A 21,758-nucleotide genomic window follows, 5' to 3' on the forward strand; every position below is an offset into this window, starting at 1 on the left:
TGAACCATAACTAAGGTCAGTTTATCTGGGCAATGACTGGAAAGAATGAGAAGAGAGAAATGCTGAGGCAGGCTTACTCCGGGTGAATAAAATAATGAATTTAAGTTAATACTTCTGGGGAGCTGTTGAAATAACACTTTTAGGGTGCGGGAGCTGGGAAGAATGGAGAGCTTGCAAGTCTTAATACCTATTGATTGATGCAATTTCCTTTATACTTAAACTAAGTAATTTAAGGACAAACAAGATGAGTCTAATGTAGACTGGTATCCAGATACAAGCAGCAAGCTTAAGGGAATTAATGTTTTGTGTCTGTAGACCAGTGGTGGATTTAGGTGTCTTTTCTCACTATGGGCATGGTATGTCATTTCTGAGCCCTTGTTCAAAACTCCAGCTGCCAGTAATTCCCCATATCTTATTCATACCTGGCAGCTAGTGAGCTGCAAATACCTGCTCAGGTAATTTCAAATTAGCTTCAAACGAATCTTGATCTTTAATTGCACACTTCACTGTTGTGTGAATATTGGAGTAGCGTGTATTGGGCTTACCATGATGGAGCCTTTCCAAGCCTCAGTGAGCAAAGTCATTCCTATGTGCGTGTGAAGTCTTGTACACAGGCTGGCTCTGTTAGCTCTGATAACCACAGCATTTGCATTTTCACCCTCAGCTGCTGATTTACTCTAGCGCTTTCACATCAGATAGCCTACTTAAACAGAGCTAACAGACAGATGAGGAGCAGTCACTAAGAAATCTGTAATAGCTTAGGTGAGCAGAGTGAGATTTGTGGGTAAAGAAGTTTAGAATTTTAGTTAAAATCATTAATTGTTAGATGCAAAAGAGCTATAATGCAATAGCAGTTTTCACTGATTTCCAATGTTTATCTATGGTAGGTAACTGGTATACATTAGCAACAGCAAGAAATTCTCATTTATCCTTAATGCAGACTATTCTATAGTGAAACAATTCTAAATAACATGAAATGTCCTTTCAAAGAGGCAAGAGTTATGCACCTGATTTGGATTTCCATTCTGCTCTTAATGCTAGCTCTCCTACCAGCTTCAGTGGGAACGTTTTAGTATAAACTGAAATAGAGGAACAAAAGTGTTTCTTCTGAATGGAGCAGTACAGGTGAACAAAGTCTTGTTGCAGTATTCTGTTAGCAAATGCTGCATAGTTTTATTATGCAGCAAGAAATAATGGCCTTACACATTGCTTGTTCTGAAAAGTCTGGAGTACTGGAGTTTCACTGGAGTACTGCCTAAAACAATATTGCAATTAACAAAGGTTACCCCAGACAGACAAATATGTGTTCTACAGCCCTGTTAGGGGTTTGCTTTCATTTATTTCCGAAGCAGGAAAGTATCCTACTTGGCACTGTGGAGATCTAAGCTTCAGCTTTTTCTTACCGTAACTGATCTGAGCTGGTGGACTTCATAGTTGTGTGAGAAGTCCTTTGTCTTTTTCTGTTCCCCTAGAGAGCCATGATTACAAATGTGTCAAGATAGCTACATACCAAGTAGTCAAAGACCTTTAGCATAAAGCAGTATCACAGCCTGCTCAATATGTTTTTACCCCCTAAATCAGACTGTAGGTTGCATCTGTTGCTTCCCAGTGCTGACCTGTGTCTTGTTCATGTGCTTTGGACCATGCAACAAGGGGAGGGAGGAGAGTGGCCAGGAGCTAGCTGATGATGCTAGAACAATTTGTCTTCCTACAGCTTGCTCCTGGCCCCTGGACAAAGACCAGACAGGAAGGTAAGAGTGTCAGGGAGTCGCCTGTAGGTGGATAAATTGACTTGACAGGTGGCCTTGACTGTGCTCTGTAGGTCTGGCATAAGCTGATGCCTGGGGATCATTCCCTTATTAGGCTTTTTGAGTTTTATGGATTGGTGGCAGTGGTATTGATGACAATGATTATGATGCAAGTGAGTGGAGAGTATTTCTTGCTGGACTCCTAATAAAGTTAAACAAAGTTTAACAAAAGTAATATGTGTGGCACCTGGTCTGCTGCCTGCCAAGATCTTGAATGCCTTGGGCATCTTGGCGGTACTTATAGATGCAATTGCCAGCAACTTGTCAAAACTGACTTCATTTTCTTTTAAAACCCCCAGAAAAATCTCAAGGGAAACCTGGTGATCCTCTAAGCCTATCTGAATAAATACAGGTTCCTGTCCAGCCCTGAGATTATACTGAATGAGAAAAGCTAAGATGGAATACTATCTGAGAGACAGGAACAAGCATAAAGATGCTCTAGCTCTGTGTGACAGTGAAGGCAATTCATGCTTTGTAAGAATCTGTACAGCGGTACAGTGAATGCTAGAGACATCAACTTTGCTGGCATACTTTTCCCTTTATTTGTTTACTTCTAATTTTATACTTGTTGTTACTGCCTGCTGCAAAATATGTATACAGCTGGGACTAATAACTATTTTCTTTGACTTAGTTATGAAGGCAAGTTCTGTAATGAAACCTTGAATTAACGTCTTCCCTGTCCATTGGCAAGTTTTTTCAGTTTTTCCACTTAATGAAAAAGATCCCACATAGAGAGAAAAACATTCCCTGGGTGAACATATGGAATATGCTTTACTGTGGACCATACATAGATGTCACAAACAGATCTTTTTTTTGTTAGTACAACTATGATTATGATAATTATGATCTTTTATCATGCAAACAGTCTTAGGCAAGTATTTGAATGCATAGTGCATTTTATGGTTCATGCACAGTAGAATTGTTTTCCACAGTCATCTTCTGTATTGGACTTGATAGTACATGTGTTTGTTGGTAGTGTCATATTGTTACTGATTTGGTTTACATACTTACTGGTTAGCTACTTGGTCACAAATGTACCCCATCAGAATTTGCAGTAGTTGTGTACAGAAAAAAAAAAGAGGCTTAAAACTGTTAGCCTGTGAAAACTGGAAGAGATTTTTGAAGTGAATTAGTTACTTCTTTAATGTATTTATATAATATGTGATACCTAAACAGAAGGTAGGAGTTCAGTGCAGTACCTGCTAAGTGAGTTTCTGTGGCCTGTGTTATGTAGGATGTCAGGAAGAATCATAGGACAATAGTTACGACTTTAATACCCCAAAGTTTCTTCTATAATATAGCTTATTCAGAAACTTGCTCTACTCTTTCCTTGTGCAGAATTTCACAAATTAGGCTGGTACCATCGCATCCTTCTGTTTTCATAGAAGCTTTAAAAAGGCGGATTCATGCAGAGGCTGTACACTGAAGAGTGTTTGTAATACATTTGACTGTTGCTATGGTAATTATTGTCAGTATTCCTCAGTTTAAAATATAATGAACTATCTTTGAGAAACTTCCCTTGCTGCAGCGAATGATTAGGTGCATACAAGCTAATACACACGCGTGCATGCCGTCACCATCATTTATACCTGTGCTTCTATGCCAAATTTCCAATTTCAATCATAAATTCAGTGATTTTATTTGCAACGTTATGCATGTATAGTTTTAAAGGAATTTCTTTGCCTGCTGCATTTGGAAACTATCCCTGCCTTACATTAAAAGTTGTTGCCTGGCTCATGAAAACTTTTACCATTATTTACCATAATTCCACATTGCAGTTGGTTGTCCCTTATGCAGGACAAGTGGGAAGCTGAAATAAGCTGAAAAACCCAGCTAGTGAAGTATTGAGGGGAGACAGCTGAGTGGCCGCTTACACGAAGCCAACATTTTGACAGTTTGGCTAGCATTGTGCTGGAGCTGCTAATCTAACACTGACTTCTGCTGATCAGACAGGAGTCCAGGATTATTTGCTCAGCCAGAGCATCCATCTGTGCTGCTCTTCATTGCAGCTAAGATGATTTCCAAAAAACCTATGGACTGAGGAAATGTTACCTGAATTGTTCATGTGGGAGTGTGTCAGTTTGGGTCTGGCTTGTCTTGTTAGCTCCAGATGGAACTGCCCATGGAAAATCCAGCCTGGCCCCACACAGAGCTATTCAAATGTGTCTGCTGCACACATCAACATGTCCTTCTGTGACTGGATCCAGCAGAAGCTGATTTCTTGGGCTCCGCTTCAAGGGCTCTCGTGGTTGGTGTTGTATGTTTAGTGGAGCACTAAGGCATGTAGCTCTGGTAGGTCCTGGAGAGGCAGAATGGAGATGGTTGAATTGTTTTGAAATACTGGAAGACTGACTAAACTTATGAGAATTTGGTCTCAGAAAGCCTGTATTGTTACTTGAGTCCTGTAACTGAATATAAGTAGTTTTTAATACTTTGTCAGTTCAGCCATAGGAAGAAGACAATCTGCATTGAAGCAATGATTGTACGTAGAAGATCTCACTTTCAAATTTTGTAACGTCTTTACTTCCAGAGCAGTTGGGAATAGGGTTTATCTGGAACACAAAGTGTGTAGATATTTTTTATGGGAGTTTAAAACATTTTATTGTTGTCTACATTTTATATTGCATTTTACTTTAAGCTTTTTATGAAAGAATTTACCCTTCTCCTCTCCCTTAAAAAAGCTGTTTATGATTTTATGTGAGCTAAGTTCTCTATAAGACAAGGTGTTACTGATGGTACAAAGCTGTGTGTGCCTTTTGTGAGGGAAAGATTGTCCAGTAAATACCCCAACTATTTCTCTTTTCTTAAATCAAAACTTTCTGTTATATCCCTTCTACAATAAATGGTTTTAACCAGCCATGCTGCTAAGACACTGGAAGAAAATTAAGAAATTCTCGGGAAGAATTTCTCAAGCAGCCCTTGACTGCAAGGAGAGCTGAAAGCATTGTATCAAGAAGCACAGAGTTGCAGGGAAGGGGTAAATAGCCTTATCTATAGGATAGAGCCTCTTGAGCACTTCAGAGGCTTGTAGATGTGGTGCCCTTGACACTCCTTGACCCTTTAGACATTCTCAGCACACACAGTCTGTTCTAGAGAGCCTCTACTTCATGATAACTGATAAGATTCCTGACAGTATTGTTTAAAGGAACAGGATTTGTAATGAGGAAGTTTGAGATCATTTATCCATGTGCATGTTATGGATCATTCAACTGTATTAGTTAATTGTGGTCTAGTGATGTAATTGGAATTCTGGAAACATGAATTAGTGTCATCCTTAAAAAGAATCAGAGCAAAGTGACATTTTTTATTGGTTATTCCATTTAGGTATAATGTGATTTCAGATACTTGTAGGATTATAACATTGAGTCCTGACATGATAGATTCTCTAAGTGGCTAGATTGGCTGCTTGATAAAAATTAATAGTGAAGCAGGTCAGTCATTATATTCTGAGGCAGAAAAGATCTTTTCAGTCTTATGTCTGAAGATTCTCCCAAAACACCACTTTACCAATCATTTAAGCATAAATCAGGGTATTTTAAAATCTAAAAAATTAAGTAATACAAACAGATTAAATAAGCATTTTGTTGATTTATTTTTTTTCCCAGTATTTCTGGATTTATTATGGCATGTGCTCTATGAGCTCTACTACAGTGGACTCCTTGTACTTAGCATAAGAAATAGAAACTGTTGATCCTGCTTCAGAGGTTCAAACTCAAGTTAACAAAACAGTTGTTTGAAGAAAAAGATCAGAAGTGAGCAAGTAGCTGATGAGGTGCATTCCTCCAGTTGGTTCCCTTAGTTTTCTGTCTGCAATATGATGGTTGTGCTGTTCATCAAGCACAATATGAGAAGAATAAATGGAAATGAAAGAAGAGGGAACCTGGGAGCGCAACACATGAAGATGATTGGGAGAGCCAAGGCTGGGGAGGCGAGTTGAGAGTTTTCTTTGTGTGGTCTTTATCAAATGCAATTCTGCTTTGCACAGCTGTGCTAGTGGCAGCGCTCAGGATTCTGCTCATTCTCATCTTAAGTTGCTTTCTACAGTTACAAATCCAGGAGGAAAACTTAACATACGAACTGAATGAAAATGCTTTGTGACTTGGCTCACGACTTGCTCAAGGACTGCTGAGTATCTGCTTACAGGTCACAAGTAGGAATGAGTTTTCTGTTTACAAACAATGCATTAGACTGCCCATGTAAAGAAAAAAAGTACAAAATGTAGCATCACAACTTATTTGAAACATGAAATAGTTTGTAATCCAAGGACGTTGCACTGAGATTTTAATACTGTAGGTCATGATGCAGAATAAACTCACTAAACATCGTAGGCACGATTTCAATGGAAAGATGCAGATTTTTTTTTTATTTTATTTTTTTTTTTTCAGTTTTATGAGGAGCAGATGTGTTTAGCTTCTATGATTCACTGTTTTGAAGCTCAGAATAGTGCAGGTAGTATTACAGAGTGGAAACTTCTGGCCTGAAAGACGAAAAAGCACGGGAGAAAGAAGAAATAAGATGTCAGGGCTTTGCTTGGTTGTGTGTGAAATGTAAGGGGTGTGTGTGTGTGTGTTATTATAGTCTTAGGATTTCTCTTTCCTTCACTGAGGCTCCCCTGACAGTCCTTGTCTATGAGGACAGGGAGCAGGTGGGTGCTAGCATTGAGGGACTTGGCAGAGCAGCTGCCCGTCTTCTTTCTCCCTGTCCTTTCTGACTCCTTCTATCAGGAGCAGCTTTCCTATTTCTGGCCCAAAAGTGGCAGCCTTCAGTGATTGTTTCTGTAACCCAGACTGAATTCTCTCTGAATGACCAGCTGAGGCTATGCTGAGTTGATATGAATAGATGAAAGTGGTATATCCATGTGCTTACCCACTTGTAAGTCTTTCTATTTTTATGCATACCTTATCAAATCCTTAAAACTTGTTCTTGTCTCCATCTCTCACAGTCTGTTGTTCACGTATGGACCTCTTGACTAGTGTAGACAGGCATGGGATAAGCAATTGCCTGTGCCTTTTAAGAGTTACATGGCCATTTGACACTTTGAGAAATGGATAGTTTGCAGGTCAGCATGGACCTGAAATGGACCAGAAGTTGTCCCCAGGAGCTGTGTTCACATACATAGGCCCAGTTTTGAGGGCTGAGAGAGTTTATCTAAATTCCATACCTTGCTCATTTTGGGTATGAGCACAGGTACAGCCATGGGTTCAGTTAGTGATTGGTGGCACTGTAAGACTTATTCTGGTTTATCTTCCCCACATGTGCTGCAGGAGATGGCTTTTGCTCAGAACTAGCACCCTTGCCTGCTATAATTATTACTAGAAGATACTACTTCCAAGGGAGGGTTCTTTGGTAGTCACGTGCAAGAAATGCATCTGAGTGCTGGTGGATGCTGTTGGTCAGCAGAACGTCATTTGGCTGAGAGAATGCTTCACTTAATGCTGAAAGAATGGATTTCTAAAGACCTGTTTTTAGTACTTAAAGAAGCAAATTAAAGATGCATACAAGCTTACCTGCTTTAACATTTCCTAAAAAAAAAACAACAACCATCTAACCATACACCTTTATCACTTCTTTTTAGTGCCAGGAACTTTTTACCTCTTCTTAATTTGGAGATGAGGGTTGTGTTTCCTTTCTGTATGTCTAGAGTATAATAGGGTAACAAAACAAATAATAGTTATAATCAAACTTTTGGCTATGGTGAGAGTGGTCTTGCATCTAGGCCTTTTACTTCGTATATAGGAAACACAATCTCAAAAGGTATACTGAAAGAATCAGGGCTCTTTAAAGTGGAAACTGAGAAGGGGGAAAAAAGAAGAGAACATTTCCTCTGTGTTTGCGAAGGATGGGACAAATTATATAGCAAGGATGTTTCAGATTAGACATTTGGAAAACTTCCTAATAGGAGGACTGGAGTGAATTAATTAGGAAGTCTGTGAAGTTGACACCATTAGATGTCTTTAAAACTGGAGTGGTCAGCTGTGGTCAGAAGATTCAGACCTATCAGAGCAGTTCAAAAATTTTTAAGACAAGTTTTCACGATACAGAATAAATAAATACGTTCTGTCCACAGAAACGGAAACCGTTATTTCAGTACAGAAGTGACTGGAATATGAGGATATAACTGATGGAAACTTGTGCTTAAAAATAATATCACTGCAGTTTTTATTTGGCTTTGAGTGGTTTTACACTGTGGCTGTCGACAAAGAATGATTTAGATGGTGCAGATAATTGCAAATGGAATTTTCTGCAAACTTTGGGCAAATCTGTTCATTCACCGTGACTGGGTTTTGCTGCTGAATGGTTTTTCTGTGTGCAAAGGGAGTTTGTGATGAAAGATTTCTCTGTGAAGGACTTTATGCAAAGGGGCTGCTCTATTTTTTTCTGGTTTGGGACAGCACTGCACAGAAAATATCTTCTGACAGTGCACTGACTCTGTTGACTGTGAATGCAATATGCATTAGAATTGCAGCAGGTAAATCATTCTGGATGAGGAGGTAATGCCAGCTCTGTTGGACTGCAGGGTGCTCAACTATGTTTTGCATTCTGACACATTTTCGGAGCTCCTTCATGATTTCCAGTTGCTTCTGTTTGCCTGTACTTTGATTTATAATTCACATAGTTCTCTTCATGTGTTATTCTCTGCTTGTCTTTATTTCTTTTCCATGTCCCCCATGTACCAATCACTGACGTACCAGGTTCCATGATGTCCCCTCTCTGACCATGTTTCCTTTGCATACCACTTGATTGATACCGCTTGAAGGGAGTGTATAAATAGGAGGGGGAACAACTTCTTACATGGGTTGATAATGATGTGACAAGGGGAATGGTTATAAACTAAGACAGAGGAGGTTTAGGTTAGAGATTAGATGAAAGTTTTTTACCTAGGGGGTGGTGTTGCACGGCAACAGGTTGCCCAAGGAGGTTGTGGATGCCCTATCCCTGGAAGCATTCAAGGGCCAGGCTGGACATGGCTCTGGGCCTCCTGTTGTAATGGTTGGCAACCCTGCACATAGCAAGGGGGTTGAAACCAGATGATCTTTGAGGTCTTTTTCAACCCAGGCCATTTTATGATTCTGTGATTGCAGTACTAGCACCCGCAGTCCTAACTGGATCAGGCTGCTGAAAAGCATACTACATGAAGGAGACCTCTATTGTTTTTTCTGACATTTTGAAGTTATAGAGAATTCACACTTAGGAATGGAAATACTGAAGAGCATTAGAAGTCATGATAGTGTATGTTCCTGTTCCTGGTGGATACACTAATGAATAAATGTTTGGTTGTCTTATTATGAAAACTGAGCTTTTTATGTCTTGAGATGTGGGCAGATGTTTGGCTAAGGAACAAGTATGGAAGAAAGAATTCATTCTCAGTCAGGAAAAGAAAATTGATTTATTGGAAGACAAATTGATGGAAAGTAATTATAAAGGACAGCATACACACAGCTGCTTCTGAAGTTGAAGACATGGAGACAAACTGCATGTGCAACTCAGGATGGTAGTAATAGTTTTGTACTTTCTGCCAGTCTCCTGAGTAGGCTGTATTAGTTGTATGTTGTAGTATTAAACTAATTTATATGCAATGGTGGATTTTTTTAACTTACCAGCTGATAAAAATTTCAATGTCTGAATTCTGACAGGTGTTAACTTAGCATAGGAATCTGATAAAGATCCTCTCAGTTGTCTTTTGGAGGAGTTGATCTCTCTCTGTAGACTGAATAGATGCTAGAGGTACTACTTGAGAAGCCAAATAAGGTTCATGTGCTTCAGCATTATGTATATACTCCTTTTTTATGCTCTTTGTCTCTCTGCAGATGACATAAATGTGAATTTATGTGCAGATTTAGGAAGAGGGAAGAAAGTTACTGATTCAGCATTTGGTACTCTAATTATTTGCTGCTGCTGTCAGAAAAACCCTTCGGAGAGGATCCTAGCAGTGACTTCTGCTCTTGGACTCCTTTCTGAGCTAGAGAACATTAGTGTTGCCTGAGGGACACCATGGCACTCTTCTAGTAATACATAGGGCTCTTGTCAGAGAAGAACTTCAATGCTTTTAAGCTCTGGTGCTGTAGTAAATGTTAGAGGTCTGGTGAATTCACTAGGAATAGGCTAACCAACAAGTAGTTGCTAAGCCCTGTCTAGTCATACAGTGTAGCTGCTGTTTTAAATCTTATTCACTCCCAAATATTATCAGTTTTAATGAAAATTCTTAAATAATCTCCACAATTTGTAGTTAGAATAGTTGCCTCTAAACAGCATTTTCACTGATTGCTGCTGCATGGCTTACTGTAAGACTGCTTTCTATTCAGAATGTAAATTAATTTAGGTTATTACCATTTGTCTCAGATTTTGCCGATTAAGAATGAAGAAAGATGGAACAGTATTATTGCTTTGAAAGTGACAATTAGATATCTTGTTCTGCCTTAGGTTGCATTTCTGTTTGCTTTCCTAATTTTCTTTGAATACTGTTTTGCATTTTTCTGTCTTTTCGCCTCTTTTATCTTTCAGGGGATTGTCAGCAGAAAATTCTAATGTAATTATTTGTGGATCCTGTTCTTGCCATGAAATACCTTTCTTGCCACAAACCCCTGTGACAGACTCCCTGTGGTATTTCTGGCTGACATCCTCCTAGCTCTGCAGTTTTCCTACCCGTGTTCTGGTCATGTCGTTGAAGATAAGTAATATAAAAACCCCTTTCTGTAAAAGATAAAGATCCCTAAATGTTAACTTTAACTGGCCTGACTGGTGAACATGAGATGCTGTCTGTTGCCCCATGCAACAACATGAAATGTCGTAGGTCTGCTATGAACTGTGGTTTAGAACAGCGGGTCTGAGTAGTCAGGTGGCGGTCACACTGTCACTGAGTAGATATTCCTGTGGCTGTGCCTGTTGAATCAGGCTACGCTCTTAAGAAGCAATGACAGGTGCTAATGAAGCAAAGGCCAACCCATTGCAGTAGACAGAGACAAAGCAGTATCTGTTGCGTTCCCATTTCTGTGGACTGTGTATGTCAGAATGTCACCAAGCGTTGAACTGGCGCATTAAGCAGCAGTCATTGCAGAACAGAAATAACACTAAGAAAATTTCCTAACAGGAGAGGTAGAGGAAAGAAATATCCTGGAGAAATGAAGGAAATGTGTATCCAAGTTCTTGGCTGGATTGGGGTGTCATTTTATCAGTAGTATGGATTTAGCGCTAAGGTCTGCTAGTTCAGTTGCTTAGCTTCAGAGAATATATTAACAGGATCCCAAAGCCTTTCTTCTTGTTGTTTTTCTTTTGTTTAGTTTTTCTTATGTCTTAGCCTTCTTTAGCTGAGATTCAAGTCTACACTAGATTTTCAGGGGAAAAAAAAGGATAGAAACTTTTTTTTTTTTTTTTTTTTTTTTTTTTAAAGAGTAAGTATTAGGTGGAATGAAATTTTTCCTTTTGGAAAAAGGAATTTCTTTTAGCAACAGAAAAACCCAAGTCCCTTTGTCAGAACGACTTCTGCAGCTGCATGCGATTACAGCCTTACTAATGAATGCTGGAATATATCAGTGTTGTATATATCAGTCTGACACCTCATACTTGTATGCATCTTCAGTCAAATTGCAGGAAAACCATTCATAGACATAGTGAGAAGAATCTAAAAACAAAACCATATATATGTGTGTGTGTGTGTGTACATTTATTTATTTATTTATTGTCAGAAAGTCTAACATGAGCACGAAAGAAAGACATGAAAGACAATGAGTGGTATGGATTTCAAGCAAACTTTGGAGGTTTTTGACAGTGAGCACAGACACAGCTTATGTAGCTAACATTTTGACTTTGTGGTCAGAAGAGCCAGGTTTCTGCTAGAGAGTTACATGTCATAACAGTAGATTAGTATATTTGGTTAATCATTTGACCCATTATTAAATAATAATGAAAATATTACAAATGTCAGTGGAAAACATCCTTTAGTGCTGTAGTAATTAAGGCTTTCCCAAACTTTTTCATGACTCTGGCTTACTCTGATGTGGCAACACCAGAAAATTTCTTTATTTGACAGCTGAATTTGAACTTGGTGAAGTTTATCCTTAGATACTGCTTCATAATGTCATCTTTGTCAGAGTCTCTTATTTTAGTATCTGTGAACAAGATGCAACTCCCATGCTGCTGCTGCTCAGAGCTGCTCTGTAGGACTGGCAAGTTGTTTTACTGATGAATGTTCTCCATTAACCACTGGAGTTGTGTGGCTGTGCAGCATAAAGAAACTTATGTGGTCATTTCTTTCATGCCTTTATTTGCTACTTAAATTGTGTAGGAGTCTGTCCAGGCCTTATTTATGTAGGTGTGTTTAGAGTGTGAGAGTAATGAGATAGAGTATCCTGTGCTTCTGTGCACTGGAAGGACAGAAGTAAACTTGCTCCCTCTCCTCCCACTTTGCCTCTTCAAGGGGTACAAATTATCTAAGAGAAAGAATGATAAAGGTAAGTTCTTCACTCTCTGGACATATGCTATCATCCACAGAGGAGAATTGATTCTGTGTGAGGTAAGATGTACCCCATAAGGATGGACTGCACCTGCTCCCCAGTCTTGGCTTCTCTACCCAGCTCCCAAGAGGTTGAGAACTATCTCCTTAGCATTTCAGAGCTCATAACTGAATGAGCCCAATCTACTGATACTGTCAGTGAATCCCCTTGTTTCAAAGAGGCAGTGCCTCTATAATTATGTAATGCTCAAAATTGTTATTTTTATAATAATCCTTGATGATTATTAGGAGTGCTAGTTGCGGAAGCATACTGCTGCTGTTTTTCAGTAGTCAGTTTATTTTTACAACCAACATCTAAGGAAAGCATCTGTGGTGACAGAACAGTTGAATCACTAAAAAAATAATGTAGGACAGTAGTGAGAGATAATTACATGCACCTTCATGTTAGAGCAGCACAGAAAATACAGTAATGGAAAGGAAATTGATTTGTAAATCACAATGTATGGTTGATAGTACTTAAGTCGGGTGTTGTATATTTAGACATTTACTATTCAGTCACTTTAGATGTTACAGAAATCAAGTAAAAACTCTTCAAAATTTGTTCCTTTTATTATTGCAAAATAACAAAAACAAAAAAAAAAACAAACAACAACGCTGTATTCAATCTTGAATGAGAGAGCAATGCATTAAAAAAAATAAAAATAAAAAAGACTATGAGAAATGAACACAGTTTCAGATGATGGAGAAAGCCAACTCTTAATCCTGTTTGTGGGCTTGACTCCAGTTGGGCTAGCCATGTGGGTAAGGGAAGCAGGATTTGGCACTGGGAAGCAATAATGCTGAGGAAGTCATAGGCACTGAGAGATGGAAGATGCAACAGCTAAAAGCTATATTCTGTGTTTCCAGAAACACTGGGATGTAGAAAGGAGAGTTCTTCTCTCCAGTGGTGTAATATAGGAACATGGGGAATACTGGCTGCATTGTTTTGAGAGCAACTGAAAAACTTAGGGAGTTCAGAGGAGGGGATTAAAATAAATTAATGAAATGTAATAAAAAGGACTAAATATGTATAGTTTGGTTAAGTGGTGACTAATGTGTCCTGAGGGAAAGAACAGCCCACAAAAAATACTTGAGAGATGGAACTCCCTCAAAGAGGGAGAAAAGAATTATTTAGCATAAAGGATGAGTTCTAGTTATAAGTAAATGGAGGAAATAAAACAAAGAAAAACTTAATCTGAATATTGAGAACAATTTCCTGAATGAGAGCCCTGTTGTTGCTCCCTGGAATAATCAGCCCAAAGAAGCGTGGGAGCCTGACTTCTCCCTGTATTAAACACTTGGCTGAAAAAATAGCACGAATATTCAGTGGGAACTGTCTTAGCCCTTGCAAGTGGGAAGAGAGAGGGTGGTATCACCATGGGCTTACTGCCCCTTGATTCCCTGAAGGAACAAAACATTCCTGGACATATTTTTCTTCCAGATTTTTATTTTCCCCTGAGAAATCATTTCAAATTTCACAGTACATCAGTAACTATAAATATAAGCAGACATGGGTCACGGTGTGCCCTGGCAGCAATGGAGAACACCTGCACCCTGGGCTGTGCTGACAGCTGTGGGTCAAGGGGAGTGGTTATCCCCCACGACTGTGTCTGGGCACTCTGTCCAACTTTGAGCCACACAGTGCAAGATGCATGGAGAAGGTGAAGGGAGCTCACTGGGGCACCACCAAGACCCTGGGTTGAGCAGGGGAGTAGACAGAGACCACCCTTCCTACTGAATTGTCCTGTGATCTTATGCAGCATTAGTCTGGTTTTGCTGGATACCAGCAATGTACATCAGACAATCTTTAGAAGTTTTTCTAAGAATGACTCATTCCAGTTTGTCTTACAGTAAAGTATGAGATAATGTACAAGCTTAGGAAGAGGGAAAAGAACTCTACTGGTATAAGGCCTGATCTTCCCCCCCCCCCCTGTTAATAAGGTCCTCACAGTTTTACTTTGTACAGTAGCCATGCCATTGGACTACACTGATAAATGATTTCTCCTAGGAAAGAAAGTAAAATTGATTAAAAAAAAATGTAAACAGCATCGAATCCTCGAGGCAGTTCTGTTTGTCTAAGCCATGAATGTGTCAGCGTTGCGTGTTGTCCCCACTGTTTCGGTGCTCCCTTGATGACAAATTCCTGCTGCTGCTCTCACTCGCATCCCTTCTGTGCTAGCGATGCTGCTGGCAGTGTCTTTCTTCCAGGCAGGTTGTGGCGTGCTGGCTGTGCAGGCAGTATGAGATGCCATTCCACTGGCAGCTAATGTAAATGCCGTCTCTCTGGGCTCTTGCACACATGTAGGGAGATGGTGCAGTGCTGCGCAGAGCATCTCTTTGCTGGTAGGAGATCATGCTTCACTTGCTCTGACATTCTGCCTCTTGTGCTACCATTATACCCAGACCAGCTGAGCATAAATTGCTTTAACATCTGAATTTTACGCAGGTATAAACAATTAATGAGTTTGCAAGGCAGTGAAAAATTAGGCTTCAGATCCTCAGCCCTGCATGTTGTGTCATCAGCCCTGAGCAGATGCTGTCAGTATGTGAATGAGGAGGAGACATGCAACAGTGATTTTTAAACTCTCAGTAGATTTTTTTTTTTTTTAATTATTGTTATTATTATTCTTATTTTGCCAGCACTCTTAAATCAAACTGCATTTTGAAAACTGAAATTGAAAGGTATGTTGTGGCAACAACTGGGAGAAAAGTAACAGGCTGGAGGGGGGTGGGTGTGAGGTAAAAGAAAGGGCCACAGTGGCAAAGAAGGGGCACAGGAACTCCTCCCTCACACTGCTCCTGGCTACCTCTTGACTTCATGCCACAGTGCGCTGATGCATCTCTCCTTCCCTTCCCCCTGCTGTACGGGCACAGCTCTGCACAGGTCTGTGATGTGAACTGGAGAACTGGGGTAGGAAGGCAGCTATCTGTGTTGTGCTTGCTGCTCCTCTGCCCCACAGGCTGTGGCCAAGCAGGGCAGCTGGATAACTGTGGCTCAGCTTCACTGGGACCTGGGAGCCTTGGTGTTTTGCACCCAAAGGATTGGATTTGCTCTTCATAGCAGCCTTTCTGACAGCTCAGGTTTGAAAGTATATAAGATAAATATGTGCTGTGGCCAGATATACTGTGTACTCCTTACTATGTAAATTATGCTTAGCTCGTTTAGTTGCAGAGGTAGAAATTGCATTATGTGCACGTGTGTATCAGAACAGTGTATATTTTAAAAATGTAACCTCTTGAGCTGTCTGCAAGGGAATTCTTGAGTTACAAGTTAAATGGAGTTCCAGAATGCCGTTCTTTCCCTGCTTCTCCAGTCACATGCACTTTGTGTGCCTTGGTCCTTCACACATTTGATAGCTGGGAAGAGAGAAACAGATGCAGCTTCTTTAAGGAAGCTGAAGGGAGGTGTTTGCAAAGTGCTACTCAAAACCTGTCTCCTTGTGAGAAATGTGTTGCAGGAGCAGGTATCAGGTGGGATGATGGGAAGTTGCTGTGAAATTGAGTGGGGCCATGTTCTTGGATGAAGTCTATTCAGCCCTGGCAGCGTGTGCCAAGGGAGTTGCAGCTCTTCCATTCCTTCTGGCTTTGATTCATCCCTGTGCATTTGGGGATCTGTGTGGCTGTCTTTTGTAATCTTGGTACTGCTGCCCTTGAGGAAAGCTGCAACTCTAGTCAGGAACATCTGAACAAAATGTTTTATTATCACACATGAAGAAAAGTTACTTGCATTTGATTATCTAGCCATAATGTAGTAATGATAATGGTGGATTGGAAAGCAATTTCAGTAATGCAATTGTAGTTATTTGGATGGTGAATCAGAGAAGTTTTATTACATTCTTTGCTTTTTTAAAATAACTTTCAGTATGCCCATTTTAAAGTGTAATCAAAACAGCTTGCTTTCTTGGGTTTATGTGTTAGTTACTATGAGAAGTTCCTAGCATGGAGCTATGCAGATGTTTTATGTGTGTGTAAAAGATGTGCCTACATGAGTCATTCTCTTTTAGGTTCAGTATGGCAAGAACTGATTGGATCAATATAGTTAAACATTACATTAGCCGTAAATAATACTTATGGTTATTTTAACTTGCTATTTATTTATTTTTATTAGCTGATCTAACTTTCATCCTTTGTTTTTTTTTTTTTTCCTCCTACTTTAACAGTCATTTATGAATTAGAAGGGTTTTAGTTTCACATCTAAAGAGGCAATTTTATACTAATTCAGGATAAAGAGTGGGACAGATTTCAAGGACTCCATGAAACAGCTGCTATGAAATCATACAGAACTATGTGGAGTGACACCAACTTAGATTCCCTGAAAATTTGCCCCAGATGTACTGTGTATAGTTATATGTTAGTGCATAAAATGGTTTTCTTCTTTTTCCCGGAGTTTTGTAAAGCTTCTTGGTGGCACTGCCTTTCTGTGTTATAGTATTTCTGAGCTGTACACCTGAGCAGCCTGGCGAGAAGCAGCAGTGGTTTGCAGGAGCGAAGCTCCACAACCCCAGGTAATACCCAGTGAATTCTTCCTCTGATTCTGGTCAGGTTAGTGACTGAAGCTGTGTGAACCATTGGTTTTTGGTTTAGTGGCAGAAATGAAAACAATGAAATTCTGTTTTGAGTTAAACACAGCATTAGGTTTCAATCTGATACAGATTATTTTATTTCTCTTTTCATGTATGCTAAAGCTTAAAAGCTTATGCATATGTAGCTTTAAGGCACTGAAACATTTCACGGGACATTACAAAATTCCACTACATCTCTTCCTCCTTCACATTTAATGGCCATAGTGGTGAGGGGTTGACAGTTGCACTAGATGATCTTAGGGGTCTTTTCCAACCTTAATGTTTAGCTGATTCCCTTCTTGTGACCAAAGCCACTTGCCAAATTGTGTTTTGCTTGGCTATTTGTCCAAAATATGAAGATCTTCTAGCTTCTTTGGTAAATACCAATGAATGCTTTGTGCTCTTAAATGTCAGGTTTTAAGCTGTGAACTGAGTGGTAAGAGTAAGTCATCACAGTAAGTGACATAAAAGAACCCTTAACCTAGAAATCTAACAAACTGGGGACCAGATTCTGACCCATGTTGCTCTTTTTGTGTTAGTAGAGGGAGCAGCCCTGATCAGCACTGTATCGCTTGCAGGCTAAGATGTTTCTTGTTAACTTTTATATGGGAAGGTCCTTCTCCACCAGGGAGCAGACACATACCCCATGCCTCCCTAAAAACATGTCTTTCTCTTCTGAAGAATTCAGACCATTGTTGGGGGTACCGCATGCTGACTGCTGTCCCCATCTCCAGGCTTGTCATTTGAAGGAAAGACCTGTCTTCCTCTCATCTTTGGACTAATTTAGATGTTACAGAGGCTTAATCTCCTTGACGTTTTCTTCCACTAATTCACCCTACGAGGATTTATGTAACCAATATTATTAAGGGACTAATTAAAACTAATAATTTTCAAGTGGCCGCACATAGTTATTTATTCTTCCTTAGCTTGTGGCAATGTGACAGACGGTGTTCAAGCATCCAGAATAACTGTGCCTGCTTCCTGTTACATAAGATGGGTGCTTAAAATAGACTACTGAGACGATTTCTGTTGGTGCTTTTTTACTACCCAGCCAGCTTCAGAATATCAGAGAATTGTCCTTATTTAAGCCATTGTGACTGCCCTTCTGCTGAAATCTTATTTAATCTTGGTGAAAAAGAGCATGAAAACAAGCTTTTTCTTTTTTGTAATTTGACTTTTTTCTTGTGTCATCAGAGAGAGAGATGGCATAGTCACATGCCTTTCATACTCCCTTGGTTCCTAAATGTATTCAGACAGCCTCTGTGTGCTTGCAAGCCACTTTTACTTTCATCCAGGTACTCAGAAGTTGATGTAATTCAGTCATGCATGAAAAGATTACGTTGCTATCTTGGTGAACAGTGATAGCGTAGTCATGTCCTGCCCTCTCAATCCCAGTTTGGCTGCCCAACTGGGCAACTTCCCTGTGAACCTCTCACCAGATCTGTCATTTTAACCAGCTTTGTTCATTGCCTCATTGTCTTCTCTTCTAGCCTTAGGGCTTTCTGTAGTCTCCTTCAAGTTACTGAGTGTTTTCTGCTTCCTTCAGTAGCAACAAGGATACACATGAGTGTGTGTGATGAAGCCCATAGGTAGGAATCTGTTTCATAACTCAGACAATGCCTATTCCTGAAATGTGTTGAGCTTCTTAAGGTCCTATTAGTCTCAGTGGGAGCTGAGCGCATGTCACAGCTCGCATCACGGGAGGTGCTTAGGTCCTTGCAAAACTGAACTTGTGCAGCAAATTTATCATAAATTCATAAACGAGTGAATCTTAGATTGGCCTCAGTGAGCTTCAAAGTATGCTGCTGTCTCACAAGATTCATTGAAACTGCCCTATTGGTATCGATTTGCATTTAATGTGATGTGCACCTCCATGCAGCAGTAAAGATGTGAAATATAAAGGTACAAAAAGCCCCCATGGATACACTGTTTCTCCTGGTACAACATGCTGTCTAATTATGTGTCACACAGTCTACAGTTTTTCTCTCTGTACCTTCAATTTCAGAGGCAGTTATCTAGAATAATATCCAAATAAATCCAAAGGAGAATATAAATGAGCTCTAGCCTGGAGAACAGAATGGCAAATGAAAGTCTAACTTCGTGTAGTGAATAGGATCTCCTAATAGGGTAAGGACTGCAACTTCACTCTTGAGTAGCTGCAGGTGCATTAATGGTGGGCCTAGTGCATTTTACCCACCTGCTGTGTTTCCAGTATTATTTGATTAAATGACTTGATGGGGCAGTAATGGGAAAAAGTTAAAAACAAACAAACAAAAAACAAATACAAATGTAGCTTTTTAACATACAAAAGCATCTAATAAAGTGACAGGAAAAAGAAGCCACTGATATTGATGAGTCAGAGAGGAGAAAGATCTGTGGGCTGGTAGCTTTGTCTAGCATGATGTTCTGCTATCCCAGCTTAAGTGTGAAGCAGGGTGGTGATGTCTGTCCAAGCTAACAAGGCCCATTGCCTGTCCTGTGTTCTGCAGTGTTTCTGCTCTTCAGTCTCTGCAAGCAGGACTGGCATGGATGGAGATGAGCTCAGGGTTCAGGGTAAGCTGGTTCAATCACGTTTGTGTGTTCAGACATAACCTAATAAAGACATTTTTTGGAGAGGGAGGGAGGCGTATTTCTTCTTGCTAAAGCAATTGTGTCAGTACAACATCTTGCATAACTGCAATTTTATCATTAGTTGGTACTTTATATTATATTCTGCTATTCCACTTGCTGAATGAGAATAAACTGTGCCAGAATAAATACCTTTACATTAAGAAGGTTGTTTGCTATAACCACACAGCTGAAAGTAGTGTAACTTTAGTGTTTAAACTCTGTGGCTTGTTGAGAGTGCTTTTTTAGGTCATGAGAAGGGAAAGTGTTATGGTATTCTGGTATCTGCAAACAGTCTTTTAGAAAGTGCAGATTGCAATCTCTGTTTGCTGGGTCGGAGGACACAGAAAAATCAAGGAGGGAAGATGAAAGGGGGGGAGTCTGCCTGGAGCTCCTCAGGGTTCCACACTGTTTTGTTCTGAGCCCAGAAGGCCTAAACTGGTAAAGCTAGGCAGTCTAAATAAGTTTCAAATGGATACCTTACAGATATAACAAATACTCCATTTTTATCTTAAACTTCAACAGGAGAATGTTTTACTACAGGGGAGATGGAGAGTTTAATACAAAGAGAAGATCCCAGATGTGTCAGATCACCATTGGGTTACATCATTTTAAGTATGCTGCCCATTCAATAAGGTTTCTGTCCTCTCTTGTTTAAATCAGATAAAAAAGTCAGTTGAGAGCGGAGTCTCATGACATTGGAAACTGAATTCTGTGTTTTATCTTCTGGCTAGCCATAGTTACAGTTAGTTAAAATGACCAATATGCCAAGTGTATCAGGGATGATCAGATTTTCAGAATGGAAAAAAGGGGTAAAAAGCGTGACGAAGCATTTGAATTGCTTGTGCCCTGCTGTAGATAGCTACGGTGAACAAAAGGGAAGAATGTGATTCTCTGTTATCTTTTGGTTTGGAAATCAAAGTATACTCAAATCTTTATTGCATGCAGGATTTGATCTTCCAGCTTACCAATAACATGAACTGCAAGGTGTTAACACAGACAATCAGTTTTTTTTTAAAAGGTAGGAAAAATCCATTGCGCATATTCCTCACCCAAAATGTTTAATTTGCCATTATGAAATGGGGTATCAAACAATTCCAGTTTGAACTGATGTGTTTCAGGGTTCTTTCCCAGGACCAAAACTGATACCTTGTAGTACTCAGGGCACTATATACTCTAGTCCTTCTTGCACAGAGCACTTATTCTGGAAAAAAATGTAACAAAAATATGAATCAGAATTTCGTGTATGATTTGTGAGGATAAGAAAGCCCTGTCTGTGGAAAGATGTGGCAACTAGCTTAGGAGATGGGCAATTCTGGATTGTGTTTGTGTCCGTTTGCACGTTGAAAATAGGGAAGAAAGAGAATGCTTCAGTTTTAAAAATCAACAGCAATACAAATTGTGCAAAAGTGATTTTATTTTTTATTTTTGTGGTAACTGCATAACATCATTTAAAATGTTTGAATTATCACCTCCTTGGTGGTGGATTTCTCATGGATTCATGGTTGGGGAATGGGCTTTCATTTTGGCTGTACTGCGTGAAATATTCACACCTGATTCTCAGTAGTGCAAAATGTGATGTTCCAGCATGCAGATGACAAAAATAAATCACAAAAGTATATCACAACAGCAAGATGTGTCACAAGAGAAAGAAAATCTTTAGTTTTCATCTTGAGAGAAAGGATTTTTGTGGCGTGCATTTGGCATAGGCCTATGGGACTCAGAGGCTGTAGTCCCCTTAACAATCCAGAAGAGCCAGTAAGACCCTTGTCTAATTTGTCTGATTCCCTCCATCCAGAATCAGTTTTGGCTGTATTTTATAAGTATTTAACATGACTTAGTGACAATGAGTTCATGTAGAACAGAGGGTTGCATGTGATTATGAATTGATCAGTAGAGGCTGATGTTCAAATGAAATCAAATAAATAAAAATATGACACTATGATAGGATGCATTTAGAAGGCTTTTTGTTTTTTTTTGCTTAAAATTATGAATCGTTCTAAATAATGTAAAAAAAAAAAAAAAAAAAAGGTTTTTTTCTGAAAATACTTTTGCTAAGAACCAAGCATACATGCTAAGCACTTGTTTACTTCGAAGTTTGCATGAGAAGTGCTTTCAGAACTGAAAATAAATTGGCTTTCACTGGAATCTGTGCAGGTAATAAGAGAAAAGCTGCAGATTAAAGTAATTCTATCTCCTACAAATTCTGCTTGTTGATGCCTGGACCACACCTCTACTGTTCACTTCTTCCTGGCAAATGCTTACTATTTTATGTGATGTGTTTAATTCCAT

At 39.5% G+C, this 21,758-nt stretch overlaps 1 protein-coding gene across 2 annotated transcripts in view; it reads left to right on the forward strand.

Moving 5' to 3' along the window:
- KIF26B (kinesin family member 26B) overlaps positions 1–21,758 on the forward strand; it is a 267,259-nt gene that overhangs the window by 136,207 nt on the left and 109,294 nt on the right. The window contains exon 1 of one of the 2 annotated variants that reach the window (XM_072331270.1): positions 20,004–20,081. The exons of the other annotated variant lie outside the window; for it this stretch is intronic. Coding sequence (XP_072187371.1) covers positions 20,047–20,081 — 35 coding nt within the window. The 5' untranslated portion in view covers positions 20,004–20,046. Of the gene's footprint in view, positions 1–20,003; positions 20,082–21,758 lie in introns of those variants that run through there. 2 annotated transcript variants of the gene reach the window in all.

Source organism: Excalfactoria chinensis, chromosome 3, assembly GCF_039878825.1.
Source record: "Excalfactoria chinensis isolate bCotChi1 chromosome 3, bCotChi1.hap2, whole genome shotgun sequence".
Lineage (NCBI taxonomy): Eukaryota > Metazoa > Chordata > Aves > Galliformes > Phasianidae > Excalfactoria > Excalfactoria chinensis.